Source organism: Cnephaeus nilssonii, assembly GCF_951640355.1.
Source record: "Cnephaeus nilssonii genome assembly, chromosome: 19".
Taxonomy (NCBI): Eukaryota; Metazoa; Chordata; class Mammalia; order Chiroptera; family Vespertilionidae; genus Cnephaeus; species Cnephaeus nilssonii.
Genome location: NC_137090.1, coordinates 3,311,139 through 3,338,198, shown reverse-complemented (window position 1 = coordinate 3,338,198; position 27,060 = coordinate 3,311,139). Strand labels below are relative to the sequence as shown.

General features: G+C 53.9%; 1 protein-coding gene across 3 annotated transcripts in view; it reads left to right on the top strand.

The window, feature by feature from the left end:
- The window catches only part of SAP30BP (SAP30 binding protein), a 31,945-nt gene extending 8,294 nt beyond the window's left edge, over nt 1-23,651 (top strand). For all 3 annotated transcript variants that reach the window (XM_079798025.1, XM_079798024.1, XM_079798023.1), the window contains 8 exons: nt 12,702-12,744; nt 17,035-17,123; nt 19,528-19,619; nt 20,623-20,683; nt 20,763-20,814; nt 21,632-21,690; nt 22,833-22,917; nt 23,198-23,651. In XM_079798025.1, coding sequence (XP_079654151.1) covers nt 12,702-12,744; nt 17,035-17,123; nt 19,528-19,619; nt 20,623-20,683; nt 20,763-20,814; nt 21,632-21,690; nt 22,833-22,917; nt 23,198-23,379 — 663 coding nt within the window. In that variant the 3' untranslated portion in view covers nt 23,380-23,651. The remainder of the gene's footprint in view (nt 1-12,701; nt 12,745-17,034; nt 17,124-19,527; nt 19,620-20,622; nt 20,684-20,762; nt 20,815-21,631; nt 21,691-22,832; nt 22,918-23,197) is intronic.
- Nucleotides 23,652-27,060: the final 3,409 nt, after the last annotated feature.

Sequence of the window (27,060 nt, the reverse complement as noted above, 5' to 3'; positions counted from 1 at the left end):
AGCTTCCCTTTTCACACTCTCCTCTGTCCGGGCTTTACCTCGGTTGCCCTGGAACATTTTCCCTTGTTTATTTTTTTCCCTGCGCACACAATTCCTGTGGATGAAGGTATTTCCACTCACTTACTGCCCCTGACACACCCTTCCTTTGAAAACAAACTCGGGCATCAAGGGCCTGGCTCAAGATAGCTGGGGCGGCCTGTCCAGCTACCTGGGTGGGCTCGGGGCTCCCCGAGGTGCTGTGTTAAGGCTGCGACCCAGGGAAAGAATCCTCCTGGCCCAAGGAGCTAACATCTGTCAAAACAAAACTGTCGCGGGTCAAGGAGGTGGCACATGGTGTGAGAACAATTGTTCCAGCATTTTTTAAAAGGCGTGTATAACCCCAGTTAAAAGAAAACATTTAAAAAGTCCTTTGGGCCCAAAAGTCATGCAGAAATGTGGAGTTCAGAGCTTGGAGCCAGTCTCGTGAACTTGGAGTCAAGTGTGGGCGTGGCCTCCCTGCAGCTGTGGGCCACAGGCCCACGACATAACCTGCGCTCACTGTCTGTGGAGCCAGGTTCTGGGCCCCCTTTGCCAGCTGACCGTGGCGGCGGCACGGGAAGATGTGAACGTGCTCTGGACAGTCTGACCTCCAGTATCTGCTGTGGGTTTGAGACAATGGGGCCACGTGTTATCAGATGTAGGAAACATGTAAAACGCAGTTGTTAGCATTTCTTAGCCTTTTGACCCAATCTCCCGCCCTCATCCTGTGGGTCAGAAGTTGCCACGTTTCTTGGTTCCCGGCACCCTCGGGGATTTTGCACAGAACTCCTAGACCCAAAAAACCCCTAACTTCTGCTCCGGTAACTGGCTCCAACAGTCAGCATTACTGTCCACACAACTCAGGAGCCGCTTGGAAAAAATAGTACGCACATTTGTGCAGAATCTGACATGCTGAGTAGCGCTGTTTCCCTTGACATTGTTAAATGTCACTGCACTTTTGTGAGTTCGCTGTGGCACCCTGGGGTGCCTTGGTGGGCGGTTTGGGAACTGTACTGGCAGTTTGTTTTAGAGTTCTATAGTGGCGGAGCTTGTAGAGTTCTCACCCTCCCCAGCAGGCCTGGCCAGCGGGGGATGGGCCTCTGCCTCGGCGGCCGTACATGCCTGAATTTCCCGTAAGGCCGGGTGCTTCGGCCGCCATGTCATTAGTGGACGCCGAGTCTAGATGAACGATTTGTGTTGGGCAGAACTGACCCAGCAATATTGTCGGTCTTTTAAAGTATCAGAATCAAAGATCGGCAACCTGAGAACTGCCCGAGGAGCTTGGCTCCCAGGAATTTGCTGTTGATGTACTGATTTTCGGAAGAGCTGTCAGGAGCCTGCCAGCAGTTGCGACGTCAGGTGGAAATCTTACATCTTTGTTGACCGTGTCAGGAAAGAGGCTGCAGACGTGTGCCAGCTTCTGCAGGGTCACCCAGCCAGTGTGGGCTGCGTGCGCTGCGAGCTGCTTGCTGAGCTGCAGGACCCGAAAGCAGAAAGGGCGACGCTGAGGCTTAAAACACTCAGCTGAGCCCTGACCGGTGTGGCTCAGTGGATAGAGCGTCGGCCTGCGGACTGAAGGGTCCGGGTTCGATTCCGGTCAAGGGCATGTACCTTGGTTGCGGGCACATCCCCAGTAGGGGGTGTGCAGGAGGCACCTGATTGATGTTTCTCTCTCATCGATGTTTCTAACTCTCTATCCCTCTAACTTCCTCTCTGTAAAAAGTCAAAATATATTTTTAAAAAAATAAACACTCAGCTTAGAGTTCTGTTCAGCCAGAGGGACGCTTTGGGGGGCACGTTGCGTGGTGTGGCGTGGAAGCCGAGTCCCTTTCCAGCCTTTGAAAATGGCTGTGTGCCTCTGCGCGGGGAGCTTCTGGGGGACCCTCACTCGGGGGGTGTTTTACTGAGAGCTATTGTACAGGCTGTGACAGCAAAGGTTGTCTGTCGGAACTTCCACTTGGACTTTTCCTTAGAGGTCTTTGACTTGGAAAGGGTTATATGGCCCTTTTTTTCTGGTGGTTAACCTATGGGGGTTTGTTTTGTTTTGTTTAAATACCCCTGACGGAAGAACAGTTCTCTCCTCTGTTCTTCCGGGGAAGGTCGTCCTCTTCGCACAGGGCGCGGTGAGGGAGGGAGGGGGCAGCCGAGTCAACCCCAGCGATCAGTGGGGTGACAGAAGTTCCCAGTCAGATCACCCTCGCATCCTGGTTTGCTTTTATATCGCACATATTTTATTGTCAAATAATTCTTATAGCAAGATTGACTATTTACAAAAGAAAGAAGCCTCCTAACTCCACAGTCCTCACAGTGCAGTCATCTGTTCTCACATCCTTCTGTTTGCTGTATAGCGAGTGTGTATTTTCTATCCAGCTTTGTTTCCATGGGTATTTTAAACCTCTTCAGTGTTGCTGCAGTCTGGGTAATTTAACATAATGACACGAATGAACAATTGAAAACGAAACACTTAAGAATTGTGTGATATGTGAGGCGTATCTCAATAAAACTGCCCAGAAAAAAAATTATTTTAATTTTTTAAATACTTCCATAGGGGGAAGTATTTAAAAGATTAAGTTGCAATCTACCAACTTTTGTTCAATAATTGTTCTTACCAATCATTAGCAGCACAATCTCCCACATCCATTTCTTTCCTCCTATTTTCAGCCAGCGTGGGTAAAGCCCAGAATTAGTACACTGGGGTAGAGACTATGAGTGTGTTGTTGTGGCTGTTACTGACTGAAGTGCTGTGTGGGCCGTGTCTTTACAACGAGATTCTCAGAGACAGGAAACGTGCCCTGCTCTTGACATGGGTCAGAAGAAACAACTCCTCCTTTAAAACTTGAGTTCTCATTGGAAGTGCCCATGATTGTTCTCCCAGTAAGGGAGAAGGGCTTAGTAGAAGTTGGGGTTGGGTAGCATTTTTTCTGTACACCCCCAGGAAGTCTCTAAGCTTAGGACAAGGGTGGCGGCACCCACTGTTTATACGATTAAGTCTTGTGGGCCAGCCCTTCCATTCGAGTCACCTCAGACATTACTCATTGGGGCATCATAGAATCTTGAGCTGTTTCGCCTGATCCTTAGAGTTAAAAAAAGGTAATAAATTTGGCCCTGGCCTGTGTGGCTCAGTTGGTCGTGCGTCATCCTGTGCACCGAAGGGTTGATGGTTCACCTCCTGGTCAGGGCAAATGCCCGGATTGCGGGCTGGTCCCTGGTAGGGGGTATGCAGGAGACAGCTGATTGAGGTTTCCCTCTCACATCAGTGTTTCTCTCTCTCCCTCTTCCTTCCTCTCTCTCTAAAAATCAACTTAAAAGGCTGTTTTTTAAAAAGGTAATAACTTGGGCCGACTTCCCCTTAAGTTGGAGGTTGAACCCCTGCTTTGCTCTGTGGCCGGCTGTGGCATCTTCCTGAAGACCCTTTCCCTCCTCGGTCTGTGATGTTGGCGTCCCCAACGGTTGAACCAAGGGCTTCACAGAAACTGTTATTCTCTGCCGCCTCCTGGTCCAGAGGGGGAGGTGAGACGTCGGAAGGTGGTATCCCTGGGCTTGGGAGTCCGACAAACACGGGTCTGGATTTTGGCGTGGTCCTTCACTGCTTCATCTGTAAAATGGACATACTGAGGTCTGTCTCGTTGAGTTTAAGTGCAGGTTATTAAAAACTTGCAGTGTGACTCACCTAGGACCGGAAAAGGAAATGGCCCTTGACCTTGCTGGATTGGGAGCCATCCGATCTGAACTTCTCGCTGGATGTTGCCATGCAGCCTTTGAACTGTTGAGGCTGATGCCAAGCCTGCTTAGCCTTTGGCATTTCCTTTCTCTCACCAAAGCGAATGGCCTTCTTCAGACTCACTTTTAACAAGGCCAGGGTTGCCCTTGCAGAAGTGGGTGACATGACATTTCTGTGCTGGGAGAACTTACCCACCCAGGCTCGGCTCTGCCGGGGTGTCTGGGTGGTGAGCTGAGCTGAGCAGCCGACAGGACAGAGGTGGGGCCGCTGTGGGAGTCGTTCCTTTGTCGTTCAGGCCGAAGAAATCCAAGCGAGGTCCTTTGTCTTGCCATCTTCCAAAGGAGGCCTGGCGACATCTTAAGCTGAGCACTGCTGGTGGACACCTGTCATTGCTGGAAGTTTTCACATGCCAAGGGGACGAATGACCATTATTCTCCCTCTGACACCCCCTCCACCCCCCGGCCTTGGCTCCCTCGCAGCCAGCAGGGCCTTCTTGATCGCACTTGCTCCCAGTCAGCTGGAGCTCAGATTCCCAAAAGCCCCACCCGCTCCTGCATGGGCTGGTCCTGTAGCCAGAAGGAGCCGTGCCTGCCCAGGCTGCCCGCCCCCTCGCCCTGCAAGCCCCAGCACAATTCCTTCCCTGTGGGCCCAGATGCCACAGATTGCTAACCGAGGTGTGGCTGCCCCTCCTTCCCCGGTTGGGATTTATCTTTTTGGAATTATGTGATGCAGAAAGCAAGCTGTCTGTCCTCAGGGAGTCCTCTTCCCTCTTGGTTCTGTGTTTCTCATTTTTTGTTTTGTTTTGGAATATTTTTACTTATTTTCACTTCTTTATGAATGTCACTAATTGATAGGTACTTTTTATGATTGCTACTCAGATGAGATCATGATGATTTAAAAAGGAACAAAGCAGAATATTATTTGATTCCTAAGTTATCAGTTGGGCAGCCCCCTCTCAGAAATGGAGTTATTACTTGAAAATTGTAAGTGGATTGGTTTTGTGAAACTTGGAATATATTTTCTAATATAAACAACACCCTTTAAAAAAAGATTAGATGCCCTGGCCAGTGTGGCTGAGTTGGTTGAGCGTCATCCCATGCATCAAAAGGCCACCGGTTCAATTCTCAGGCAGGGCACCTGCCCAAGTTGTGGGTTCAGTCCCCAGTCAGGGTTCGTATGGGAGGCAGCCAGTGTTTCTCTTACATTGATGTTTCTCTCTGTGTGTGTCTCTCTCTCTCAATCTCTAAGAAAGCAATAAAACCCTAGCCCCATGGTCGGCAAACTGTGGCTCGCGAGCCACATGCGGCTCTTTGGCCCCTTGAGTGTGGCTCTTCCACAAAATACCACGGCCTGGGCGAGTCTATTTTGAAGAAGTGGCGTTAGAAGAAGTTTAAGTTTAAAAAATTTGACTCTCAAAAGAAATTTCAATCGTTGTACTGTTGATATTTGGCTCTGTTGACTAATGAGTTTGCCGACCACTGCCCTAGCCGGTTCAGCTCAATGGATAGAGTGTCAGCCTACGGACTGAAGAGTTCTAGGTTCGATTCCAGCCAAGGGAACATGCCTGGGTTGCAGGCTCAATCCCCAGTAGGGGGCATGCAGGAGGCAGCCAGTCACTTATTCTCTCTCATCATTGATGTTTCTATCTCTCTCCCTCTCCTCTCTGAAATCAATAAAAACATATTTTTTTAAAAACCAATAAAAACATTTTTTTAAAAAAGTAGATAGCAAAGGGCATTCAATCAATACTTATTTTTACCCTTGACACAGCTGAGATGTGTTATACTTGCTGTAAATAATATTATAAAATAGTATTAAATAAAATGGACAATGAAATTTGAAAACAAAAATCCTCTTAAGATCTAAATTTATCAGCAGCCATGAAATGGGTCTAAAAAAACATAGGTTCTGGCCTGGCAAGTGTGGCTCAGTGGTTGAGTGTCGTCCCGTGCACCACGAGGTCACCAGTTAGATTCCCCATCAGAGCACATGCCTGAGGCAGCAAATCAATGTCTCCCTCTCCCCCTCGTTCTCTTAAAAAAAATTAATTTAAAAAAAGTAGGTTCCTAAAAAACAATGTTCCTTCTTAAAGAACACTCACACAAATGGTATCATAACTCAACCAAAACAAACTAAATGTCACACATAATGCGGTAAGATGCAAGCGTGTGCAGGACGGATACACAGTTATTTTTGAAAAGGCGCATGGGATCCTTGAGGCACATGGGGGCTGTATCTATAGCTGTAATAACTGATTCAGAAGGAGGAAGCGGGAGAGGAAGGAGGCTAGAGGAAGAAAAGGAGAGGAGAGAAAGAGATGAAATATTTTTAAATGCTTATATTTAACAACATTAATACACAATACAAAATTGGCAATGCAATATAGTTAATGACATAAATCACAGGAGAATTAGAGGGGTTTTTTGAGAAGTATTCATAGTATTCTCTAGACTGTTGGTCTGGTATGGCATTTGGAAGTCGGGTGGCAAAGTCTCCCCTTTGGAAATTCTCCAACCAGAGCTTTGCGTTTACATTGAGGTCTGGCTGGTCCCTGGGGTCAGCGCTGTGCTGAGCAGTGCGGGCTTTGTTGCAGCCAGATCGTTCAGATAGAGAAAGAGACCGTTTCCTCCCATCTCCCTGCCTTTTCTTCGGCTACCAGGCCAGTTCCAGAGCTGGCTTCATTTGTTTTGGCAGGCGCCTAGTTAACCCTTTCCTGTAGAGACCTCCTCTGCTTGGGGAGCTGAGCCTTCCCGGCAGGACCCTGGGATTGAAGGCGGTTCATTAAATCCAAAGTAGCCCCACCAACTTCCGCCCATTTTTCTGTAAATCGAGTGTTTCCATCCCAGGCAGGCAGCAGGCCATGGCAGAGGCCCGTCCTGGCCAACAGGATACAACTGAAGGAAATGTGCTGGTGACGGGCTTTCTCCGGAGCTCGCCGGTGCATGTGGTGAAACAGCCCACGCAGCGTCAGCCACGGGGCTGTCCCCGCAGCGCTGGTCTTGGTGACTTCCTCGGAGCCTTGGGGTTACTGACAGCTCTCCATCCTGTCAGGCTACAGTAATTTTGTTCTGGAGCTTGGAGGTAAAGGTTCCAGAATTTCTGCTATATATATATATATATATATATATATATATATATATATATATATATATAGATATATATATATATATATATATATATAAATTATTGATTTCAGAGAGGAAGGGAGAAAGAGATAGAAACATCAATGATGAGAGAATCACCGATTAGCTGCCTCCTGCACATTCCCCCACTGGGGATCCAGCCCAAACATGGGCATATGCCTTGACCAGGAATCAGGCTGACCTCCCTGGTTCATAGGTCAATGCTCAACCACTGAGCCACACCAGCCAGGCCAATTTCTGCTTTCTTGGCAACATGAAGTGACTCACATCTCAGAAAACTGTCTTGACTGTCATTTTGATGCCTTCCCAGGCCCATCAGTGGCTTCTGAAGCAGCAGTATGGTGCCCACAACTTCATGGGTTATTGTGAGAATTCAAGTGCTTAGCATCATGCCTGCAATTATTCCCCTAGGTTGAGCTTTGTTTATATTACATCCCCAGTGTTTGGCCATTGCCTGGTCCATAGTAAATGCTCAATAATTATTTGTGGAGTAGATAAGTGAGTTAACTATATAATAATTCTGTCTTTTTGTTTTAGGATTAGGAGTAGCAGGCTTGATGTATGTTTTTTTCCAGTTCAGTATTGATACCTCTCCCTTCCTTCTGCCTGTCCCCTATCAGCCTTTATTGCCAGTCCAGCCCCTTCATTAGTCCTCTTCTGCCGCCTCCCTTTCTGATACTGAGTCCGCACCGTGAGAATAGCAATGGACTTGAACAGTTCGGAGTCTGGGGAGGTCAAAGCTCTGCTCTGTAGCTGAAGCTGGCTATGAAATCCTAAGCTAGCCCAGCCAGTGTGGCTCAGTGGTTGAGCATTGACCTACAAACCAATAAGTCACAGATTCCTGGTCAGGGCACATGCCCAGGATTCAGGCTCAATCCCTAGTAGAAGTCGTGTAAGAGGCAGTTGATCAGTGATTTTCTCTCATTGTTGATGTTTCTATCTCTCTCCCTTTCCCTTCGTCTCTGAAATCAATAAAAAAGATAATTTAAGAATAAAAAGAAACGCTAAACTGGACTGAAGAAAATCTGACCACTGGCCGGCTAGAAAGGGCTGTGTGTGCGGATGTGTTTGAGTGTGTGTGCCTGTGGGGGGGGGGGGGGGCAGGGGAGGCAGTGTTCGAGCACCTGCTTGGGCAGGGCACTGACTGACTGCAGGTGCTGGGGACAGACACCATGGTAAATGAGACAGGGAGTGCAGGGTGGGGCGCTGTCCTCATTGGCTGGGTTGGGTGGGGTAATAGAAGGCTTCCTTCAGAGTTCTGAAGTCTCAGTGGGGCTTACTAGGAGGAGACAGGAGGGGAGATGTTCCAGGGAGCAGGCTTTGTGGGCACACACACACCCCAGCTAGCACCCTGCGGGAGGAGGAGGCTGAAGTGGTCACAGGGAGTCCCCCAGGGCCTGGGCCACAGCCAGGATGGAGGATGGTTTATAAGTAGGTGCTCTGCTCCGGAAGTGAGGTGTTCTTAGGACTTTCTTGGGCAGCCCCAGGTCTGAGCACATGAGGTTTGGAAGGCACTGTTTACTAATCTCCCTCTCCAGCTGCCTCCTACTTGGGAGACTCTGATGACATCACCCAACAGAAAAAAACGTGCAGTCTGTGGCCTTCTTCCCCTGGGGGCGGGGTGGGCTGCCTTTTGCCCTCTGTGCCTAGGCTTTCTCTGTGCCTAGGGCTCCCAAGGCTGAGAAGCTAGACTTGGCACAACCCACTGGAGCTGCCTGAGGCTGGTTGCTTTGTCTGAGTTGGACCCTGAACCTTTGAGTGTGCTCTGTGGGGCAGGTTCCAGGAAGGACTTGTGAATCACTGGCTGCAAATAACCCTCCCTCCCTCCCTCCCTCTGCTGGTCCTGCCCTGAGCCCATCCTTGAGTCCATCCTCGCAGCTCACAGCCTGGCCCGCTTCATGGGGCATGTCATTCCCACCCCGTCCTCTGCCTTAGCCTCAGTGGCCGCTGGACTTCGTATTCTCTGCAGGGCGACCAAGTCCAGGTTCTGTCCTTCCTGAACATGAGGCCCCTGCTGGGAATGTTGCATTCTTACAAGTCTCAGACACGATTGATTGAGAACCAAAGTCTAGCAGGTTCGAATCCCTGCTCTCCAGGGCCGGCCAGCCTGCTGCACAGCCTCACGCCTGTGGGCTCGGGCTCGGGATGCCTGGGGAGGCTGGCGGGTGGGCAGACGAGGGGTCTGCCTCTGAGTTTGGTTTCTCCAGCGGTTCAGTGCTCTCGCTCCTCGTCCTCTTGGCTTCTTAGGAGGCTGTGGGCTTTGTTTTGTTTTTCCTGGTGTCTGAGTTGGACTTGAACTGTAGCTGAGGCCGTGTACCTGGTCTTTCTCCAGGAGCTGCGAGGTGAGGCGCTTTGTTTTCACCTTCCTCGTGAACTGGGAAAGCCCTCAGCCCCCGTGCGTCTGAAGGGCGCGGCTCGGTGTCCAGGTCTGTCCAGGTCTCGGCCCATCCCTCCAGCTGACGCAGACACTCGTGTTGTGATAGGTCTCCAGACTGAGTTCAGACTTTGACCAACGGCAGTATCTCCCTGCAGGCCCGCGAGGTGGATTCATCCAGTCCAGGCGGCTGTCCCTGCGCGTGCAAGTCAAGACAGGTGTCCCTGTGCATTTCGAAACCCTGCCTTGGGGAAGAGGAAGAGAAGGAACAGTGGTTCCTTGTTGCCCTTGACTGCACCCCTCACTGCCCCCTTCCTGCCTGTGTGAGGGCGCAGAGAGAATCGCCCGACGGCAGCTTTTGCCAGACTGGTTTCTTGAACTACCGACGGTTGAAGAGCGGGAACCTTTGTCTGTCATTTTAAACACTCTGTCACATGTTTGTTCTGACACCCAGGCTGGCTGCCCAGATCGCTGTCATGGGCGCTTGGTTCTTCTTTTGTACCGAATTCCTGGTACGTGACTGGCCGTGACTGGGAGGAGGCTGTCTCCGTGTCTTCATCGTGCGTGTGGACACCCTCACCCCACCCCCAAGTCCTGTCCTCCCCGGAGGCTGCTTTCCTTGGCTGAAACTGACCTCAGAGGCCAGTGGTGCGTAATGGTTCTGAAGCGCATAGTTTGGGTGTTTGACACCTGTCCTCACCGGTCTCACCAGACACTCTGACTCCTTCCTCGTCGCTCGAAGGCCTGGGCCCAGCTGGGTGAAGAACATGCTGATGGGGCTGCAGGGCTGGACTGTGGGGCATAATCCAGCCTTTTCCTTCTCCTGCTCAGGGCAGGGTGTGCGTTAAGCAGCATTAGGGTCCAGAAGAACTTGGGTTGCTGGTGTCCTTGTTCAGGGACACGCTGGTACAGTGACACATGCCGGAAGCTCGCCACCCAGCGTGTGTGTCGGGGGAAGAATTACCTTCTGAAACAGGACAAGGTGTGGCCACCGGGGGGCAAGGATTCCCATTGCTTGACTTCCTAGGCCTTAGAAGTCCCACTGGTGCCTGTGACACAAACGGGGAATCCGCACAACCTGAGATTCCACGTCTTTTCAGGAGACGGTCGTGCAGAATTGTGGCTTCTCACCTGTGGAGGCTCATTTACACGTTTGGCCAACAGGGTTCTCTTAAGGAGGACAATCTTCTCGCACTTGGCATTGGGTCCACGCCCGCTGGTCTGTCCTTTGGAGTGACCGTGGAGCTGGATTCCGCTGCGGAGAAGTTGGGGTGGGACTTGTTCCTGGGGACATGGGGTTGTGATTAAGAGTCCATAGCTCCATGGGGCTCAGGGTACACTCAGGGCATGCATCGTGTGTGTGTGTGTGTGTGTGTGTGTGTGTGTGTGTGTTTGCACATGAACATTTTGTGAGGGTAAAAACAAAGACTAGACTAGTTGGCAAATCGAACCAGCTGTTTTTATTTTGTGGGAGTAGAGTGATTAATTTGGGGGGATGGGGAGCCAGGCCACAAAAGGAAAGACGAAGCCGCCTCAGCTAAGCCAGGCGAGGACCTTGTGAAATGCAGGGGTTCCCAGCCTCCCGCCTCCCGTTGCTCCGGATCCAAACCTACAAGAAGCCCCAGGGCGGCTCAGGGCCTTCCACCTGCCCAGGAGCCTCCAGAGTAATCAATCCCCTTTGAAGAGACGCACTTGTTAGGTGACTGGCTTCCTGTGCCTCTGGAGTAGACACCTAGAATCCAACAATTCCAACACGGACAGCTTGCCTCCTTCCTGGGCTCTGCATTTGGGGCTTTGGAAAGAGCCCCCAGGCGGCCTTTGAATGGCTAGCGGGTCAGTACTCCTGTGACCAGCCCGCTGGCCCCGGGGAAGAGGTGGGATGGACCCAGCTGATGTTTTCCCACAATGAGCACCCAGAAGGCTGTCCCCTACAGGGAAACTTAAGAGCCTCTCCCCCATTTCGTTACTGTCACGCTCTCTAGCATTTGTTGCCCCGGAGTCCCTGCCACAAAGGGGTTGTTGTGGAGCAGCTGATGGATGACCAGCCTGGATTAGGCATGGCAGTCCTCCAGGCACGCCTCCGACCCGCTCGGTCCCAGCACAGGCCGCCTTCCTCTTTGCCCACCTGATTGGCAGGGGTGAGAGGTAGAGAGAGAAACAGGTTGCTAAGCAGCCTGGCCCGGACATGGTGCCGGTCCAGTGAAGAGCCGCAGTGTTCAGGAGGGTGGGAGGGTTTGGGCCTGTCCCACACTCAGGAGGGACTTTTGGGGGAAGGGGCTGAGGTCTTCTAGTCTGGCCTTAGCGTGGGACCACGGCGTGGGAGGTGAGGTGGCCTTCCCGCACCCCACTTTCTGACACGGTATCTTGGTGTGAGGTTTCCTCGTGAGTGGAGTGCAGAGCTCTGCCGCTGTTTCCGTGCCAGCCTTGCCCAGAGCCCTGCTGTCTTATCTCCTCCCTCCCCGACCGGAGCGAACGGAAATGGGGTCCAGCCACTTCCTGGGAGCCCAGCGTCTGCCACGTTAGCGTGTGGTGGCACTTGAGGCCCCCCGATCTAACTGTTCAAGGGGCTGTTTCCCCAGAAATGGAGGGAGGAGGGTCCCTGCGGTGTACATTTGGGACAGCGCAGCCAGGGAAGGCCTCCCTCCCCGCTGGGCTTGTGACAGGCTGGGCCCTTCCTTCGCCAGGTAGACCCGGGGAGGGGAAGCCCCGACTCAGCGGGAAATGCACAGCAAGGCTAGGACACCTCTGCTCAGGGACCTTCGCTCTTAGGGTTCTGCGCACGCCTAGAACCAGGGCCATGGAAGTAGGTGTGGGGGCAGCAGTTTGCATGAAGGATCAGAGCTTTTCTTTAGCGGGAATATAAAGCCGACGGGAAAGAGCAAAAGGGGAGCAGAGAGCCAGGAGAAGCGCCTCCGGTTAGTCACTGATCCAACGCCGCTCCGGGCCTGCTCCGGGTCCATGGGCTGCCCCCTGTGATGAAGTCTCCCCTTTTTTGCTTAAACTAAAAGTTAGAAAAATCTCTTCGGAGTAGATAGTCTTTTGTGTTTAGTGTTGGTATTTCATGTTGTAAAGTAGCCCCCCTCTTGCTTCCTCAGTACCAGGTTGGGGCGGCGGTGTTCTGGGGTGGCTGGCCAGGGGCCGGCATCGGGAGGGCCCGGGTATGCGGGTGACACTGGCTGGCGTTTGTTCTCCTCCGTCGTGGTGGTATTGGTCCCTGCTGGAGGCCATGAGGAGAGACTGAAGCGGGCGACTGGAGCATCCCAGCTGCTCTGATGAAGGAAGAAGGGGGGTCAGGGATCCCCAAAGCCCCTCCCCCCAAGCATCGCTCACTCTTGGGATGCCTTCACCTTCTTTCCTTCCTCGATTATCCTGAGCCGTCTCTGCGTAAAGCAGCTGTGGGGCTGGAGCCAGGCTTACCTCCTTGTGTTTCTGTTTGTCTTTGCAGGATAACCCAGAAGTAGAAAAGCGGGATCCGCAGGAATTAGTTGGTAAGTTCCCAGGCAGCCTCGGGGCATATTTCTGAGCCTTGCTGGGGCCTGTGGGCATGGCTCCTCTGCTGTGATCCTTGTCTCTCCTCCTCTCTCTCATGGCCTTTGGCATTTCCTACGATGTCCTAAGACACCCACAAACAATTCTTCTTTGAAAATCATAGTCATGTGTGTTTCACTGGCTCTGGTCAGTTGCCAGTGCTGTAGGGGGGACGCAGGGCCCCATTCAGCCGGGAGCTCATTCCCCTGTTGCCCTGGGCCCGTCCTCCGTCCCTGTACCCCCTTCTCGCCCTCTGCTGGCATATTCATGTGCTCAAGGAGCAGACACGTGGCCTCTGTTGGCACTTGGCTCTGTCCCCGGGGGAGAGCATGCCTCCCAGTCCTGGAGTCCGGGATCCTTTGTGACTGGAGAGCAGGGCAGTTTACATTTCTGGAAAATGGCATCCAGGTCTGTTAAACCCCAGCCTCCTAATCCTTTTGCAAGCCCCTCAACTCCTTCGGCATGGCCTGGACTTCGTACCTGCTCTCCCAAAGCCCGGCAAGCCTCACCCAGGGGTGGCCGCTCCTCCCTGTGGCAGCCCCTTTCTGCCTGCTGACTCTTCACACCGCCTGGAAACGCTGCTTCCGGCCGCGCCTCCCCCGTCCTTCCCTGGACAGGGTCCCTTCACCGGGGGTGGGAGGTGAGGACCCATTCTGGTTTTCCTACTGGAAGAACCGAAAATGATTCCTGTTTGTCTTCTGAGGAAGGATTGGGTAGGAACGTGACCACTCTGAGTGGCCCTTTATTCCTGAATTCTCTGATGGAGTGTGAGTCCTTCAAATCCTGTGAAAATCACACCTTTCCTAAGACCTTAGGGTTTGCTCTTTAGAACATGGCGCTGTAGGGGCACTAGTTGGCTTGGTGGCAGAGGAAAAACAGCCCCTGCCAGGATGCCCGTGGCCTCCCCGAGTGGGTGGTCCCTGGTGAGGACAGACTGGAGCCCCTCCTTCGCCCCATCGTCTTTGCTGTTTACTACCAAGAAACGGGGTGGGGGGGGGGGGGTTCAGAGAGCAGCCCAGCCCGGAGCCCAAGGCCACATTGTCCTCCGGTGGAATGTGTGTGGGCATCAGCCATGTCCGCCCCAACTTCCACGACCAACTTTCACTTTTTCTCTCCCTGCCATTTTAGAAAATAGCTGTGTTGAGGTTGACTTACCCAGAGTAAGACTCACCGGTTTAAGGTGTGCCATCTGGTGCGCTTCGACAGGTGATGCAGTGGTGAGCCCCACCACAGACGTGGTACACAACACCTCCGTGACTCCACAATGTCCCCTTGTCCCCTCCCTCAGCCCAGGCAGGCAGGGCCTTTCTTCACTGCGATTTTCCTTGTTTGGAAGGTCACATAAGTCAGGGTTTCTCAGCCTCGGCACTGTTGACATTTTGGGGCTGGATAACTCTTCGCTGTGGGGGCCTGGCCTGTGCATCGGACAGTGCTTTAGCGTCACTGGTCTCTCTGGACTAGGTATCGATAGTACTGCCCTCCTCCCGGCCCACGTGTGACAGTCAGGAATGTTTCTAGACATTGCCAAACGTTCCCTTCTTGTTTTTGTTGGTTTTCATTGTTTCGTTGTCCACCATTTCTGTGATCCGTTCACCTGTGGAGGACACAGATCTTTAAGCCTCAGGTTTTGATTGCCGTTACCCTTTCTCACTGAGGAGGCACAGCTGAACACGGTGCCTGTACCCCCTCCTTTTGTCCATTCTCTGGGTGGAGGACTCAGGTTGCTCCCCTAGTGTGAAAGCATTTCATCTGTGTAGACAGCCCAGGTCTAATGGAGCAAATGACAGCAGAGGAGCTGACCTATCGGTCTTTCCAGCTGCTTGAGCACACTCTCTCCGTCCCCTCCAGGTGCCCACCAATGCCCCATGGGCGTGCCTGGCACCATGGCACCGGGGTGGTGTTCTTCATGTCACTTGTGAGCTAGTGCCTCCTGCCCACAGCCCCACAGTACCCGCCAGGCATCCTTCCCTCCCTCGTTACTAAGCCAGCTGACTGGCCGCTCCTGCTAGATTGGCACCTGGCAGCTATGGGTGCCATCGCTGTTTCATGACTTGGGTGTGAATCACCCCGAGGGCAGGCTTCTCAGATCCTGAGTGTGGCCGCCTGTCAGACCTAGGAGGAGCCAGACACGGCTGCCCCCCGGTGCTGGGCACGTTTCTCAATGTGTCTCCTGGGAAAATGGAGGCTCTGGCTACGCAAACAGCCACATAGGTGGGTCTGATGTCTTCTTTCGATTCACCCTGGGACTTAGGAATGAATCGATAAAAGGTTGCTCCTGAAATCGAAGGGATAACCTTTATCTCGTTTCCTGAACGTATCGCTTCATTTGCCAGCTGCTTCCTAGGAATTCTCTTGTTCTAACCCAGCATCTCCGGAGGGGCTCTCCCTGCCCCTGCCATGCTGTGTACCATTTGAGCCCGAGTGTGGTTGGGTTGCTGTGACAACACTGTCACACCCTGTTTTTCCTAAAGGCTTTCCTGGAAAATGCCAAAGGGCATTCTTTGTCTATGTGTCACGTGCACATATGCACTGTCCACGCCAGGGAAGAGTTTGCCCCTCCCTGCCCTGTGCCCAAAGCCTGCCCAGGCCCTGCTCGCTCTTGTTGCTGATGCTCATGAAATCGGAGGCCCAGCTCACCCCAGCCATTCCCTCTCGGCTGGACTCTGCAGCCTGCTTGAATCTGGGCCTTCGAACTCCAGTTTCTCCAGGGCTGGGAGGAAGGAGGAAGTCAGAATGAGTTTGAACTTCAGCCAGGCTGGGTGTCACCCTTGCTGCAGGAGGCAGGGGGAGGTGCTGGGCAAAGAGGAGCACGTGGTTCCCTGATGGTAACGGCTCCGAGGAGGCACTGCCGTCTCGGGTCCACAGCAGGATGTCACCAGGCGCGGTCCTCCTGTCCTCGCCCCACATGGCAGCTCTAGTGCTCGGTTCTTGGGCGGTGGGCACCTGGGGCGGCCCACTGACACGCTGAGAGGGGACACCCTGCCCTGGCGGAGCCCAGTCTCGGTGCTGGCAGTGTGTGTGGGCGTGTTCGGCCACCCCTGAGACTGGTTAAGCCAAGGAGCCGTACCCTCCACTGGATCAGCACCGAGTTGTTCACAGTAACAATGGAAATCAAAGCACCTTGTCCGCCAAGACACATCTTAACCCAGCCTTGGAGAAGGGGAGGCTGTGCCAGGCCACCCCCAGGCAGAGCGCAGCCACTGGGCCGCCCGGCACACAGAGGGTACCCAGTGAGTGCCTGCTGGGTGTTGCTGGTGCTTTTTGTTCATTCTTTCTCTTCATCCTGCCCCACCCCGTTCCGCCTGCTGTTTTGCTCATTGTATGGTCCTTTTCATGAGCGAGTGTTTTAAAGAGCACAGACAGACCGCACAACAAACAGTGCATTGTCTGAGGGATCCAGAGCAGGACTGCGGTCGCAGGGGCGGCCGGCCGGGGAGGGGGGGGAGGGGTCTTGGGTGGGCAGTGGCAGGTCTCCCAGGGAATTGTCCCTTGGGAGTTGTGGTTCTCCACTTCAGAATCAGGCCTTTTGTTCCCAAGAATGAGGTGGACCAAAGAGGGTCGATCGGTCTGTTTGTTTATTTTTTAAAGACCCTAAGCTAATTTCTAACAGGTAATTTTTTTAATGCCATTTATGCACAAAGGAGCTTTGAATGCTTGGAGTCCCCAAATCTAGGGAGCCTCGGGCCCTCTTTATCCTTTATCTTAGGATGAGAAGGGTGGCATTAAGCAACTCTGAATTTCCAGAACCCTGGGAGGCTGCTTTAAGGACACGGCCAGTGGAGGGCTGGAGTCAGCCCGGGTGCACATCCCTCCCCGGCCCGGGTTCAGCTGCTTCACATTGGTAGCTTGCCGTTGGCATGGCAGAGTTTACACCACGGGAACTGGCAGGTGCTGCAGATAGTGGCTGTTCCCATCCCCACCTCCCATTTGCCAGCACCCCCGGGCATACTCTTCCCTTGAAAGTTCCTGCTGTGACATGTGGGCATGCATTCTTTACACTTACACCCTCTGCCTGCACTTTCCTTCCTCCAAGTGGGCACATGCTGGCTCCTTCTGGTCACATGATCTCAACTCAGAGGACACCGCCCTCTGAGAGGCTACTCTGAACACTCCCATAGCATTTATCCCTCCCTGAAAACATTGTATGTGCTTTCCCCCAATTGTCCTTGTGTACCCCCATTGCCCATATGTAACCCCTATTCTAACCCCCACCTCCCTACAGAATTTTCCTCTGTTCTCTCAACAAACAGCCTCCTTTTCTGAAAGAGTCCGGAATATGTCACCTGATGAAATCAAGATCCCGCCGGAGCCCCCGGGCAGATGTTCAAATCACCTGCAGGTAGGCACCGAGCTTGACTGCTGTGGCCGGGGCAGGTGTCTGGTTTGGTCTGACTTGAAGAGGCTTCTGTAAAAGAAACACCCAGGTGGGAAGGAGCCTGCAGTCCTGGTTACCTCCCTGACCTGCTCTCAGGAGTTGCTGTGTACTAACTGCCACCCTCCACCACTCACCTGGTGCTGGCTGTGTACTAACTGCCACCCTCCGCCACCTCACCTGGTGCTGGCTGTGTACTAACTGCCACCCTCCACCACTCACCTGGTGCTGGCTGTGTACTAACTGCCACCCTCCGCCACCTCACCTGGTGCTGGCTGTGTACTAACTGCCACCCTCCGCCACCTCACCTGGTGCTGGCTGTGTACTAACTGCCACCCTCCGCCACCTCACCTGGTGCTGGCTGTGTACTAACTGCCACCCTCCGCCACCTCACCTGGTGCTGGCTGTGTACTAACTGCCACCCTCCGCCACCTCACCTGGTGCTGGCTGTGTACTAACTGCCACCCTCCACCACCTCACCTGGTGCTGGCTGTGTACTAACTGCCACCCTCCACCACCTCACCTGGTGCTGGCTGTGTACTAACTGCCACCCTCCACCACCTCACCTGGTGCTGGCTGTGTACTAACTGCCACCCTCCGCCACCTCACCTGGTGCTGGCTGTGTACTAACTGCCACCCTCCGCCACCTCACCTGGTGCTGGCTGTGTACTAACTGCCACCCTCCACCACCTCACCTGGTGCTGGCTGTGAAGCCATGCCACCCTCCACCACCTCACCTGGTGCTGGCTGTGAAGCCATGCCACCCTCCACCACCTCACCTGGTGCTGCGCTGGCTGGAGCACCCTGGCTTGCCCTCCATGCGGTCCTGTGCTAGACAGAGAAGATGACATACCTTTGCTGTGCAACCCAGCTGAGCCAATGAGAACATTTCAGAAGGAACTTTGTTAAGAAACCGAGGGACCCTCAGAATGTAAAATAAATTATAGAAATGTGAAACACGAGCATTTTTTATGCATAAGATTCCCATGCTCGTATCCCAGCAAAGCCCGCTCACTAGCTTCTGGTCGTACAGTCCCACACAGACCTGAGCTGAGGTTTTGAAACCCAAGGACGCGGAGCAGTTAGTGCAGTTCTCCTTGGGAGCAGGCCCTCGGGGTCAGCTGGGGTTCGGCCTTTTTAGCCTCTGAGATGGTTTCTAGTCCCTCTCCAGGGCCCCAGTGAATGGACCTGTGACAAACAATAGGCAGACACCCACTGCCGGGTGGCCACGGGGCTACCTGCTCTACCCTCGACCCCAGAGAGTCTCCTGGAGCCTCGTGCTGCTCCGCAGGCCCGTGCACCACCCTCACGGATGGATGACTCACGGGACCGGGCTGCGGAATGCAGCGGGCTGGGGCTTCGCGCAGTGAAGATTCCCTTTCTTTTCCGGAAGTCTCCTCCCTCTGCTGAGTCGTCAACCCCCTGCCCGCCACCCCCACGCCTAGTGTAACCTCCACACCAGGCAACAAGTCACAGCCTGTCAGGACAGTCTAGCCACCTGCCAGGCACAGCCATCAGCCGCTCAGGCTTAAGTCAGGATATTTCTCCTCTTAGATCCTCCTAATGGTAGAGAGCATGACGCAGCACACCTTCCAGTTCACCTGAGATGGGGGAATCGTCTTATGGCCCAGGAGACCCAGAAAAGTCCTCTGTAAGATGGGGCTGCCCCACAGGCCGGCCTTTACCATAGACTCAGGTCTGTCCCTCTCGGCTCCTCTCTCTCACTCGGTGCTTCCGCTGGCCACGGCAGAAAGGTGGGCCTTCTCAGTCACCTCTTCCAACATCCCCAGGGGGCATCCACTGGACTTCTAACCCCGCCGCCTCCTCTCACAATTGAGAGCTCAACTTCACCCCTGCCGGTGCCTCTTGATGAAGTGGTGGGGACCAGCCACCTGGGAGCCTCCCACAAAGACATTCTAGGAAGTTTGTGAGGCCAAATCCAAAAACCTCTACTGCCTTCCTCCGAAAGGACACAGCCTTCTGGTCTCCCGCTGCGGACTTGCCCCCGTGTTAACATGTAAAACCAGCCTCCAGCCCCTGCCCATCACCGCTAGTGCCTGAAACTCCTCTGCGGATGATTCAGGAGCTGCCGAACCAGGTGGGGACTTGTCCACGGTCTTCTCCATGGCTTCTCAGCCTTGACCTTTTTACTGCTCCCTCTACCAGCTCTCCAGAGGGATGAGGAGAAAGCGTGGTGTAAACAGGCTGCTCGGTTCAGAGGCTGGTCAGAGGCTGGGTGGAGAAAGACTGGCTGGAGCAGGGCTTCAGGCGGCCCTGGACCTCCTGTGTCCGTGTGTCCACATAGCCCACGTGACCACAGACTGGGACTGGGGGCACGGTGGGGTCATAGGGCCCTGTTTCTCTTCCGTAGGACAAGATCCAGAAGCTGTATGAGCGGAAGATGAAGGAGGGAATGGATATGAACTACATGATCCAAAGGAAGAAAGAGTTCCGGAACCCCAGGTGCGTTTCCCATGAGCCTACAGCGTTGGTTGAGTCATTGATGTTGGACCAGGGACTGAGGTGCCCCATGAATGTGGCAAGGAGAGACCCAGCTAGGATCCCACCTGAGCCCAAAGGGACCATCAGCCAATCTGCTATCCCAGCGGGACATTTACCATTTCCGATCCAGGCTGAACACAAACCAGTGTGTGGAGTGGGAGCCAAGAGGCCAGGCCTAGAATGGGGCCTGGCTAGGTTCTCATCCCCGCTCTGCTCCTGAAGCACGTGACCTCACAAGGCCTCGGTTTCCTCATCCATGAGTGAGGAGGTTGGACTAGACCAGTGGTCGGCAAACTGCGGCTCTTTGGCTCCTGGAGTGTGGCTCTTCCACAAAATACCACGTGCGGGCGCACACGTACAGTGCGATTGAAACTTCGTGGCCCATGCGCAGAAGTCGGTTTTCGGCTCTCAAAAGAAATTTCAATCGCTGTACTGTTGATATTTGGCTCTGTGGACTAATGAGTTTGCCGACCACTGGACTAGACCATTGTGGGTTCTTCTCTCACTTCTAAGAAGTCCCTGGTTCTGTATGTAGGCAACAGGCTTTAGGACAGAGCCTTCGGGTCTTACTCTGCCCAGTGCCTGAGCAAGGGGCACACCTGGGAAAGTGTGGTGTGCCAGCAGCAGGGACCTGCCCTGGCCTTTGTGTGGGCCTGAGTGTGGTAGCCCCAGCCATAGCTGGAGGCCAGGTGTCCAGGTCAGACCCCAAAAACGCAGCCCTCAACTCGACACCGCTCAGCCCGGCCCCTGGCTAGCCGTGCATCCCGCGAGAGTGGCGGGCAGAAATGACTGGTGGTGTCAGGCCCGTGCACATTGCCCTCCCGCCGGGAAGCTTCCCGAGAACAGTCCCGCTGGGTTTTAAGATTTTGCCTGAGCCCAGGAGCTGGGTGGTGGTGATCTCTTAAACTCTGGCGCCCCGCAGGGCCACGGGCCTGCTCAGGGCCTCGTCGTTTTTTTCTTTCAGCATCTACGAGAAGCTGATCCAGTTCTGTGCCATTGATGAGCTTGGCACCAACTACCCGAAGGTACGCCCCATGCGCGGAGGCTGAGCTGCGGGAGAGAGATGGCCCTTACTGACTACAGTGTTAACCTTTTCTTTTTCAGGATATGTTTGACCCCCATGGCTGGTCTGAGGACTCCTATTACGAGGCATTAGGTAAGTAGTCATCTGTCTGTCCGTCCACCTGCACACCCATCTGTCCCTCCCTCCATCTGTTCGTCTGTCCATGCAGTCATTCAGTCACCAGGCAACATGCATTTCAAGGTCTCCTCTGTTAGTCCCTGTCCACGGAGCTGGTGTACAGCCCTGAACAAGACAGGCCCCATCCCTGGCTTAGGAGGCTTATGACTCAAAGAAGACAGAGGGTTGAAGGGGAATTCCAGCAGTGCGTGCTATGGCGATGGGGTGCAGGCAGGGCCGCCTGACCAGGCCAGGGGCTGGGCACTGAGGAAACACGTTCAAGCAGAGGTTTGACGATGCCGAGGCCAGCCCAACAGATGTAGACGGGTCGCAGGCAGGGGGGTGGCATGTTGTGAGGCCGCGAGAGCACGGCTTTTTCTCAAGGGGGCCCGTTAAGGGGTATGGGAGGAATTTCAAGGGGTCCATGCCCTCAAGTGACCGGTCTCAAACCAGCAGCCCATGGACCACTGCGGCCTGCAGACGGGTTGTTTGGCCCACACAAATCTTGTCTTGCTTTAACTTGAACAGCTGACAACATTCTCCCTGAAAAACCGTAACTCCAGCTTCTCGTGGTCACTGGGAAGGTAGCCCATGCTGGGCCTTCTGTATTCCCACACGGAGCGGTCAGCGCGTGCGCACCTGGGCCTTTGGGTTGAGGCCCTGCGGGCTGGAGGCCACCTTAGTGCATCAGACAAGCTGCAGGGAATGCAGCAAGCGCTGGACTGAGGTCTCGGCCTGAAGTGTGGGAGCTGTTCCAAGGCTACTTTTGTAACTGCTTCTCTTGTCTTTGTAGCCAAAGCCCAGAAGGTGGAAATGGACAAATTGGAAAAGGCCAAAAAGGAGCGAACCAAAGTGAGCGATGGGCAAATGTCCTGGATGAAAGGGGAAATGTTTGGAGCTTATGGGTCCTGCTGGCTGAGCCCCAAGGGCTCCGGGCTGCTCTCCGGCCCTGCCCCCTCCCCAGTTCATGCCTGGTGGTGCTCGGAGCAGCCTGAGGGGTGCCTTGTGGAGGGACAAGCCTTGCTCGCTTTCCCGCCTGTCTCAGCTTGAAGTCACTTTCCAGTTGCTTCCGTTTGGTTTCTTGGATCTTGTCGTTGCTGCCTTTGGCCCTCCGTGCCCTCCCCTTGCAGCTGCAGAGCCCTGGTGGCTCTCTCTGGGGCCACCGGTGTCCTCCCGGGCCTGAATGGAGGCCAGTATTGCCTCCTGAGAGCTCTGGTCGGTGCCTTTCGTGGCCTCCAGAGCTGACCTTGATGGCGCCCAGTGCTTCCCTGTAGGTCCCTTGCCTGATGGCCAGGTGCCCCCTCACGTTAGGGCCCTGAGTGCCGCTTCTTCCCAAGCAGGATGGGACCTTCGGGGAACAGAATGTGGCTGTGAGCCCACATGTCCTCCAGCACTTTATGGTCAGAGTCTCCAAGAGAAAGTTCAGGGCAAAGCCCCTCTGCCTTCGGTGTGGCCAGACCCTCCTGCAGTTGTGGCCGCCAGGACACCCCCCTCGCCCCCCAGGCAGAGGAGCTGCTGGCGGCCTCGGGAAGCTGTGCTGGGGGCCGTGGGGTTTTCTCGTTCTTAGCCTGGATTGAGTTTCCCTTCTCTCCTTTCCCTCCCCCTTCCAAACCCAGGCTTGTTGCGGCGTGTGCGCAGCACCTGGGGTCCCGAGCTCCCTTCCCCTGTGCTCTCGGCACCCTTTCCGCGTGGGTGTGAGGAGAGGGCCTGGCATGGGAGGTGGGGCGGCGGGAAGGGGTTCCCCTGGCGTGTGCAGAAGCCTGGTGATGCCGGGGAGGATCCAGTGTCTGTCTGGGGAATTTTCTCCCGAGTCGTAAAAATCCCCTTCGGGCGCCTCGAACACCTCCCCTCCCCCACAGTCACGATGGAGCTGGTTCTCAATGCCTGCTTTGTGTGATGCCAACCACACGCCTGTCCCCCAGGGGCAGATGGCTGGCACGAAGGTGGGACCGGCAGCGTGGCCCAGGTCTTACTCCCTTCCCTCTTCCCTCCAGATTGAGTTTGTGACAGGCACCAAGAAGGGCACCACCACCAACGCCACGGCCACCACCACCACCACGGCCAGCACAGCTGTTGCAGGTAGAAGGCGCTTGTCTGTTTCCAGCTGCACCTCGGATGAAGCGAGGGGATCCCCACGGGGACCCAGGCCTCGCACCCCCTCCCTGTGCTTTAGTCTGAGCCCAGAGATGGCGAGCCAGCCTTGGAGGCGGGTGGGCTCCCCGGTTCCCAGGCTGCCCCTTGGCTTCCTGTAGCCGGCCCTGAGGTTGCTGCTCCCTGCGCTCTGGCCGCTGGCTCCCGGAAAGCAGGTGGTGCTGTTTGCTTTGTCTTGGTCCTGACTTCTCTCTCGCTTTGTTTCCAGATGCTCAGAAGAGAAAGAGCAAGTGGGACTCGGCCATCCCAGTGACAACCATAGCCCAGCCCACCATCCTCACCACCACGGCCACCCTGCCCGCTGTCGTCACCGTGACCACCAGTGCCAGCGGCTCCAAGACCACCGTGATCTCTGCCGTGGGCACCATCGTGAAGAAGGCCAAGCAGTGACCCAGGCACCGGCTCGGGGTGGCTCGGACATTCCTTCCCTTCGAGGGAGGAGCCGCTCCGGGGCTTGATCAGAGATGAGACTGCGCCCAGTGACGATGCCGCGGGGCGCTTCCGCGGTGTGTGTCTCAGGACTGGGACCGCTCCGAGGCCACCCCGCGAGGAGCCTCTGTGGCCTTCCAGCCAAAAGGATGTGGCTGCAGAGGCGTGGGCTGTGGACAGGGTCCTCCCGCCGCCCAGGTCCATCGCCCTATTAAAAGTGCTGTGTTCTTGCATCTTGGCATCTCGGATGCATTGGGCTCCTACAGTCTGTTTGCAGGCGAACACGGAAGCTCAGGTGCCTCTCCGTCTTCCGGTTGGGGCTATTACTCAGTGTTGAGGGGTGGCCCAGGAAGATGCCGTGGCAGGAGGGGACCCAGACAGAGGGTGAGGCCCCGTGTGGCTGCTGCCTGCTGTCCCGCTTCCAAAACCCAGCCGGTTCTCATACAGGAGCGGAGGCCACTGTTCCCTTGGGGGTGATTGAGCTTCCGGACCCCTTGGACACACCCACACTTGAAAGTCAAGCCAGTTCCCAGGAGGGCTGGGGTTGATCCCCACCCACACAGGGAGGGGCAAAGCCTTGGCTCCTGGCTGAAGCTGCCTGGTCCCTGGGTACCACCCCCCCAGCACTGCCCGGTGCAGCAGGGAGATGAATCACCTCCTGCCCTGGCTGGGGCAGCTCATTGTTTACATGAGAGCCGGGCTCCTGGGAGGATCCTGCCTCCACTCCCTTCCTGCCTGTTATCTCTGCCCCGCAGCAGCCCCTGGGCAGCGCTGGGCTCCTCTTGGGGCCAAAACAGATTTCCCAGCCGTGGCCAACCCACAGGGACGCGTTTGCCTTTCTTGCTCTTTGCCACCTCTCCACGCCGGCGGAAGGGCTGCGCGTCAGGGCGGGAAGCCGGGCTGTGAAGAGCCGCTGCTTCCCTGGGTGGGGCACGCGAAGGTTAGGAAGGTGCTCCTAAAATGCACCTGATGCTCTTAGGTGCGTCTGCCCTGCCGTCCCCAGAATAAAAATGGAGGCACACTCATCCCCTCCCCCACTCAGGACTTGGCACTCGAGGACCCTCTCTCTCCTCCTCTGATAGGACTTCTCAACCCTGGGGAAAGGAGCTGCTGCCCCCATGGTTCCAAGAGGTCTCTTTTTTTCTTAGTGGTTATTTTGTTTTTTAACTTTTTAAATGTTTTTTATTGATTTTTTGGAGAGAGAAGCATCAATGAGAAACACTGATCAGCTGCCTCCTGCACACCCCCTATTGGGGATCGAGCCTGCCACCCAGGCGTGTGCCCTGACCGGGAATGGAACCGACCACCTTTCGGTGCAGGAGACGATGCTCAACCAACTGAGCCACACCAGCCAGGCCCAAGAGGGTCTCTCAAGGGGCTTCCTCCCCTGCAGCCTCCATCAGGGGCCCTGCTATGGACCGTGGGGGGCCTCAAAAGTAAAAAAATGGGACTACCATGTGGTCCCTAGGTCCCACTTTGGGGTATATGTCCCAAAGAAAGGCAGGGTCTCGAAGTTCCATTTGTTCATATTCACAGTGTCCGAGAGGTAAAAGCAACCAGGCTCCGTTGAAGGCTGAGGGATGAACAAGATGTGGCCCAGACGTACAAGGGGATATTATTCTGTCTGGAAAAGGGAGGAAATCTGACACCTGCTACAATAGCGGGGAACCTTGAGGACATGTGCTCAGTGAAGTAAGCCGGTCACAAAGACACCTACTGTATGACTCCACTTCCAGGAGGTAGCTTTACTACAGGAGTAAAAGTCATAAAGATGCAAAATTGAACAGTAACCAGGGGCTGGGGGTGGGGAGCATGGGGTGCTGTTTAATAAGTATAAAGTTTCTGTTTGCAAGATGAGAAAGTTCTGTTGCCCAAAAATGTGAATATACTTAACCCTATTGAACTATACATTTAAAAAATAAGGTGGTAATTTTTATGTTATATTTTTTACTACAATTTTTTAAAATTGGGTTGCTTTGTAATAGTAATTAAAAATTTACCCCTAGCCAGTTTGGCTCAGTGGATACCAAAGGGTCCCAGGTTCGATTCCGATCAAGGGCACATGCCTCAGTTACAGGCTCCTCCCCAGCCTGCCCGGTTGGGGCTCGTGCAGGAGGCAACCAATCAATGTGTTTCTTTCACATTGATATTTCTCTCTGTCTTTCCCTCTCCCACTCTCTCTAAAAATCAATGGGAAAATATCCTCGGGTGAGGATTAAAAAAGACAATTTTTTTTTAACAAAAAGAAAAGCAACCTTTCCCCTGTATTTTCGGAGGCACATAGTTCATTCCCTGTTGATGAAGGGAACCTCTATTTTTTTTTTTTTTTTTAATCAGAAAGATGCCTTCTATTAAATGTAGAAACAGAAAATCACAATTCTGCAACGTCAAAAGAATAGTTGATCCAGGCAAGGATCGGCAGTGGACGCCAAAACTTCGGTGAGAGTAACAGGAAACCAGGCAGGGTGACAAGGCGACCCCTGCTCTAGATTACTTCTGAATCACAGAGTGAAAAACGTATTTCTACAAAGAAGACTGATGGCTGTCACTTCCTCATCTCTGACAGCGAGACAGCTGACATGTGCCACCCATTGAAACACGCAGCACAACCTAAGACCACTCCTGCCAAAAACATTTCACCTGGCCCTCGCCGGTTTGGCTCAGTGGATAGAGCGTTGGCCTGCGGACTGAAGGGTCCCGGGTTCAATTTCAGTCAAGGACACATGCCCGGATGGAGGGCTCAATCCCCAGTAGGGGGTGTGCAAAAGGATGTGAACAAATGGAAGCCGATCAGTGACTCTCATCATTGATGTTTCTCTCCCTCTCCCTCTCCCTCTCCCTCTCTGAAATTAATATATTTTTTTAAATGTTTCACCTGAATCTAATCAGACTTTCAGATGTAACTTCCAGTTTGCAGGAGGCTAAAAGAACAAGCCCAGTGACACCACGAGGAAGCAACCAGACAAATCCAGACAGTGGGACATTCTGCAGGTCAACTGGCTTTTAAAGGTCAATGGTGGGGGGCGCAGGGTGCTGTTTTAGAGTAAGAGAGAAAACAGTTGCAATGGTTGCCATGGAGTGGATGCTAATTCAAAAGGAAATAGTTACAACAGTTTGGGGACAACTAAGAAATTTTAATAAGGATTGAGTCAGATATTAGGACATTCTTGTTCATTTTTTTTAGGTGTGATAGAGTTATTGTGGTTGTGTAGGGGACCAGACACACATTTGGAGTGTGGAGAAAAAATGTCATGATATCTTAAATTCAAATAGAAAGATATATGCATAGCTTTGAGCAGTGGCAGTAACGTAGGTTTATCCGAGGCATGGTTAATTCTTGGTTAGGTCCAGGTAGTAAAAATGCAAATGATCTTTATACTCTTTTCAACTTTTTTACATGTTTGAAAATATTCAAAATAAAGTTGGGGGGATTATCATCTTAAAGGGGGTCTACTGGCACCCCCTGGCCCTCGGAGAGACCAGGCCTAGCGACTGTCCACCGTGGAGGCTTCTCCCTCAGACGGGTGGTGGGCACTGCCCACCAAACTGTTGTGATCACATATCCCCTATCATTTAACTGGTTTCCTCGCAGAAACACGTACCACTCTCCAGTAAGCATGTAGTTATCAGGCACAAGAACAG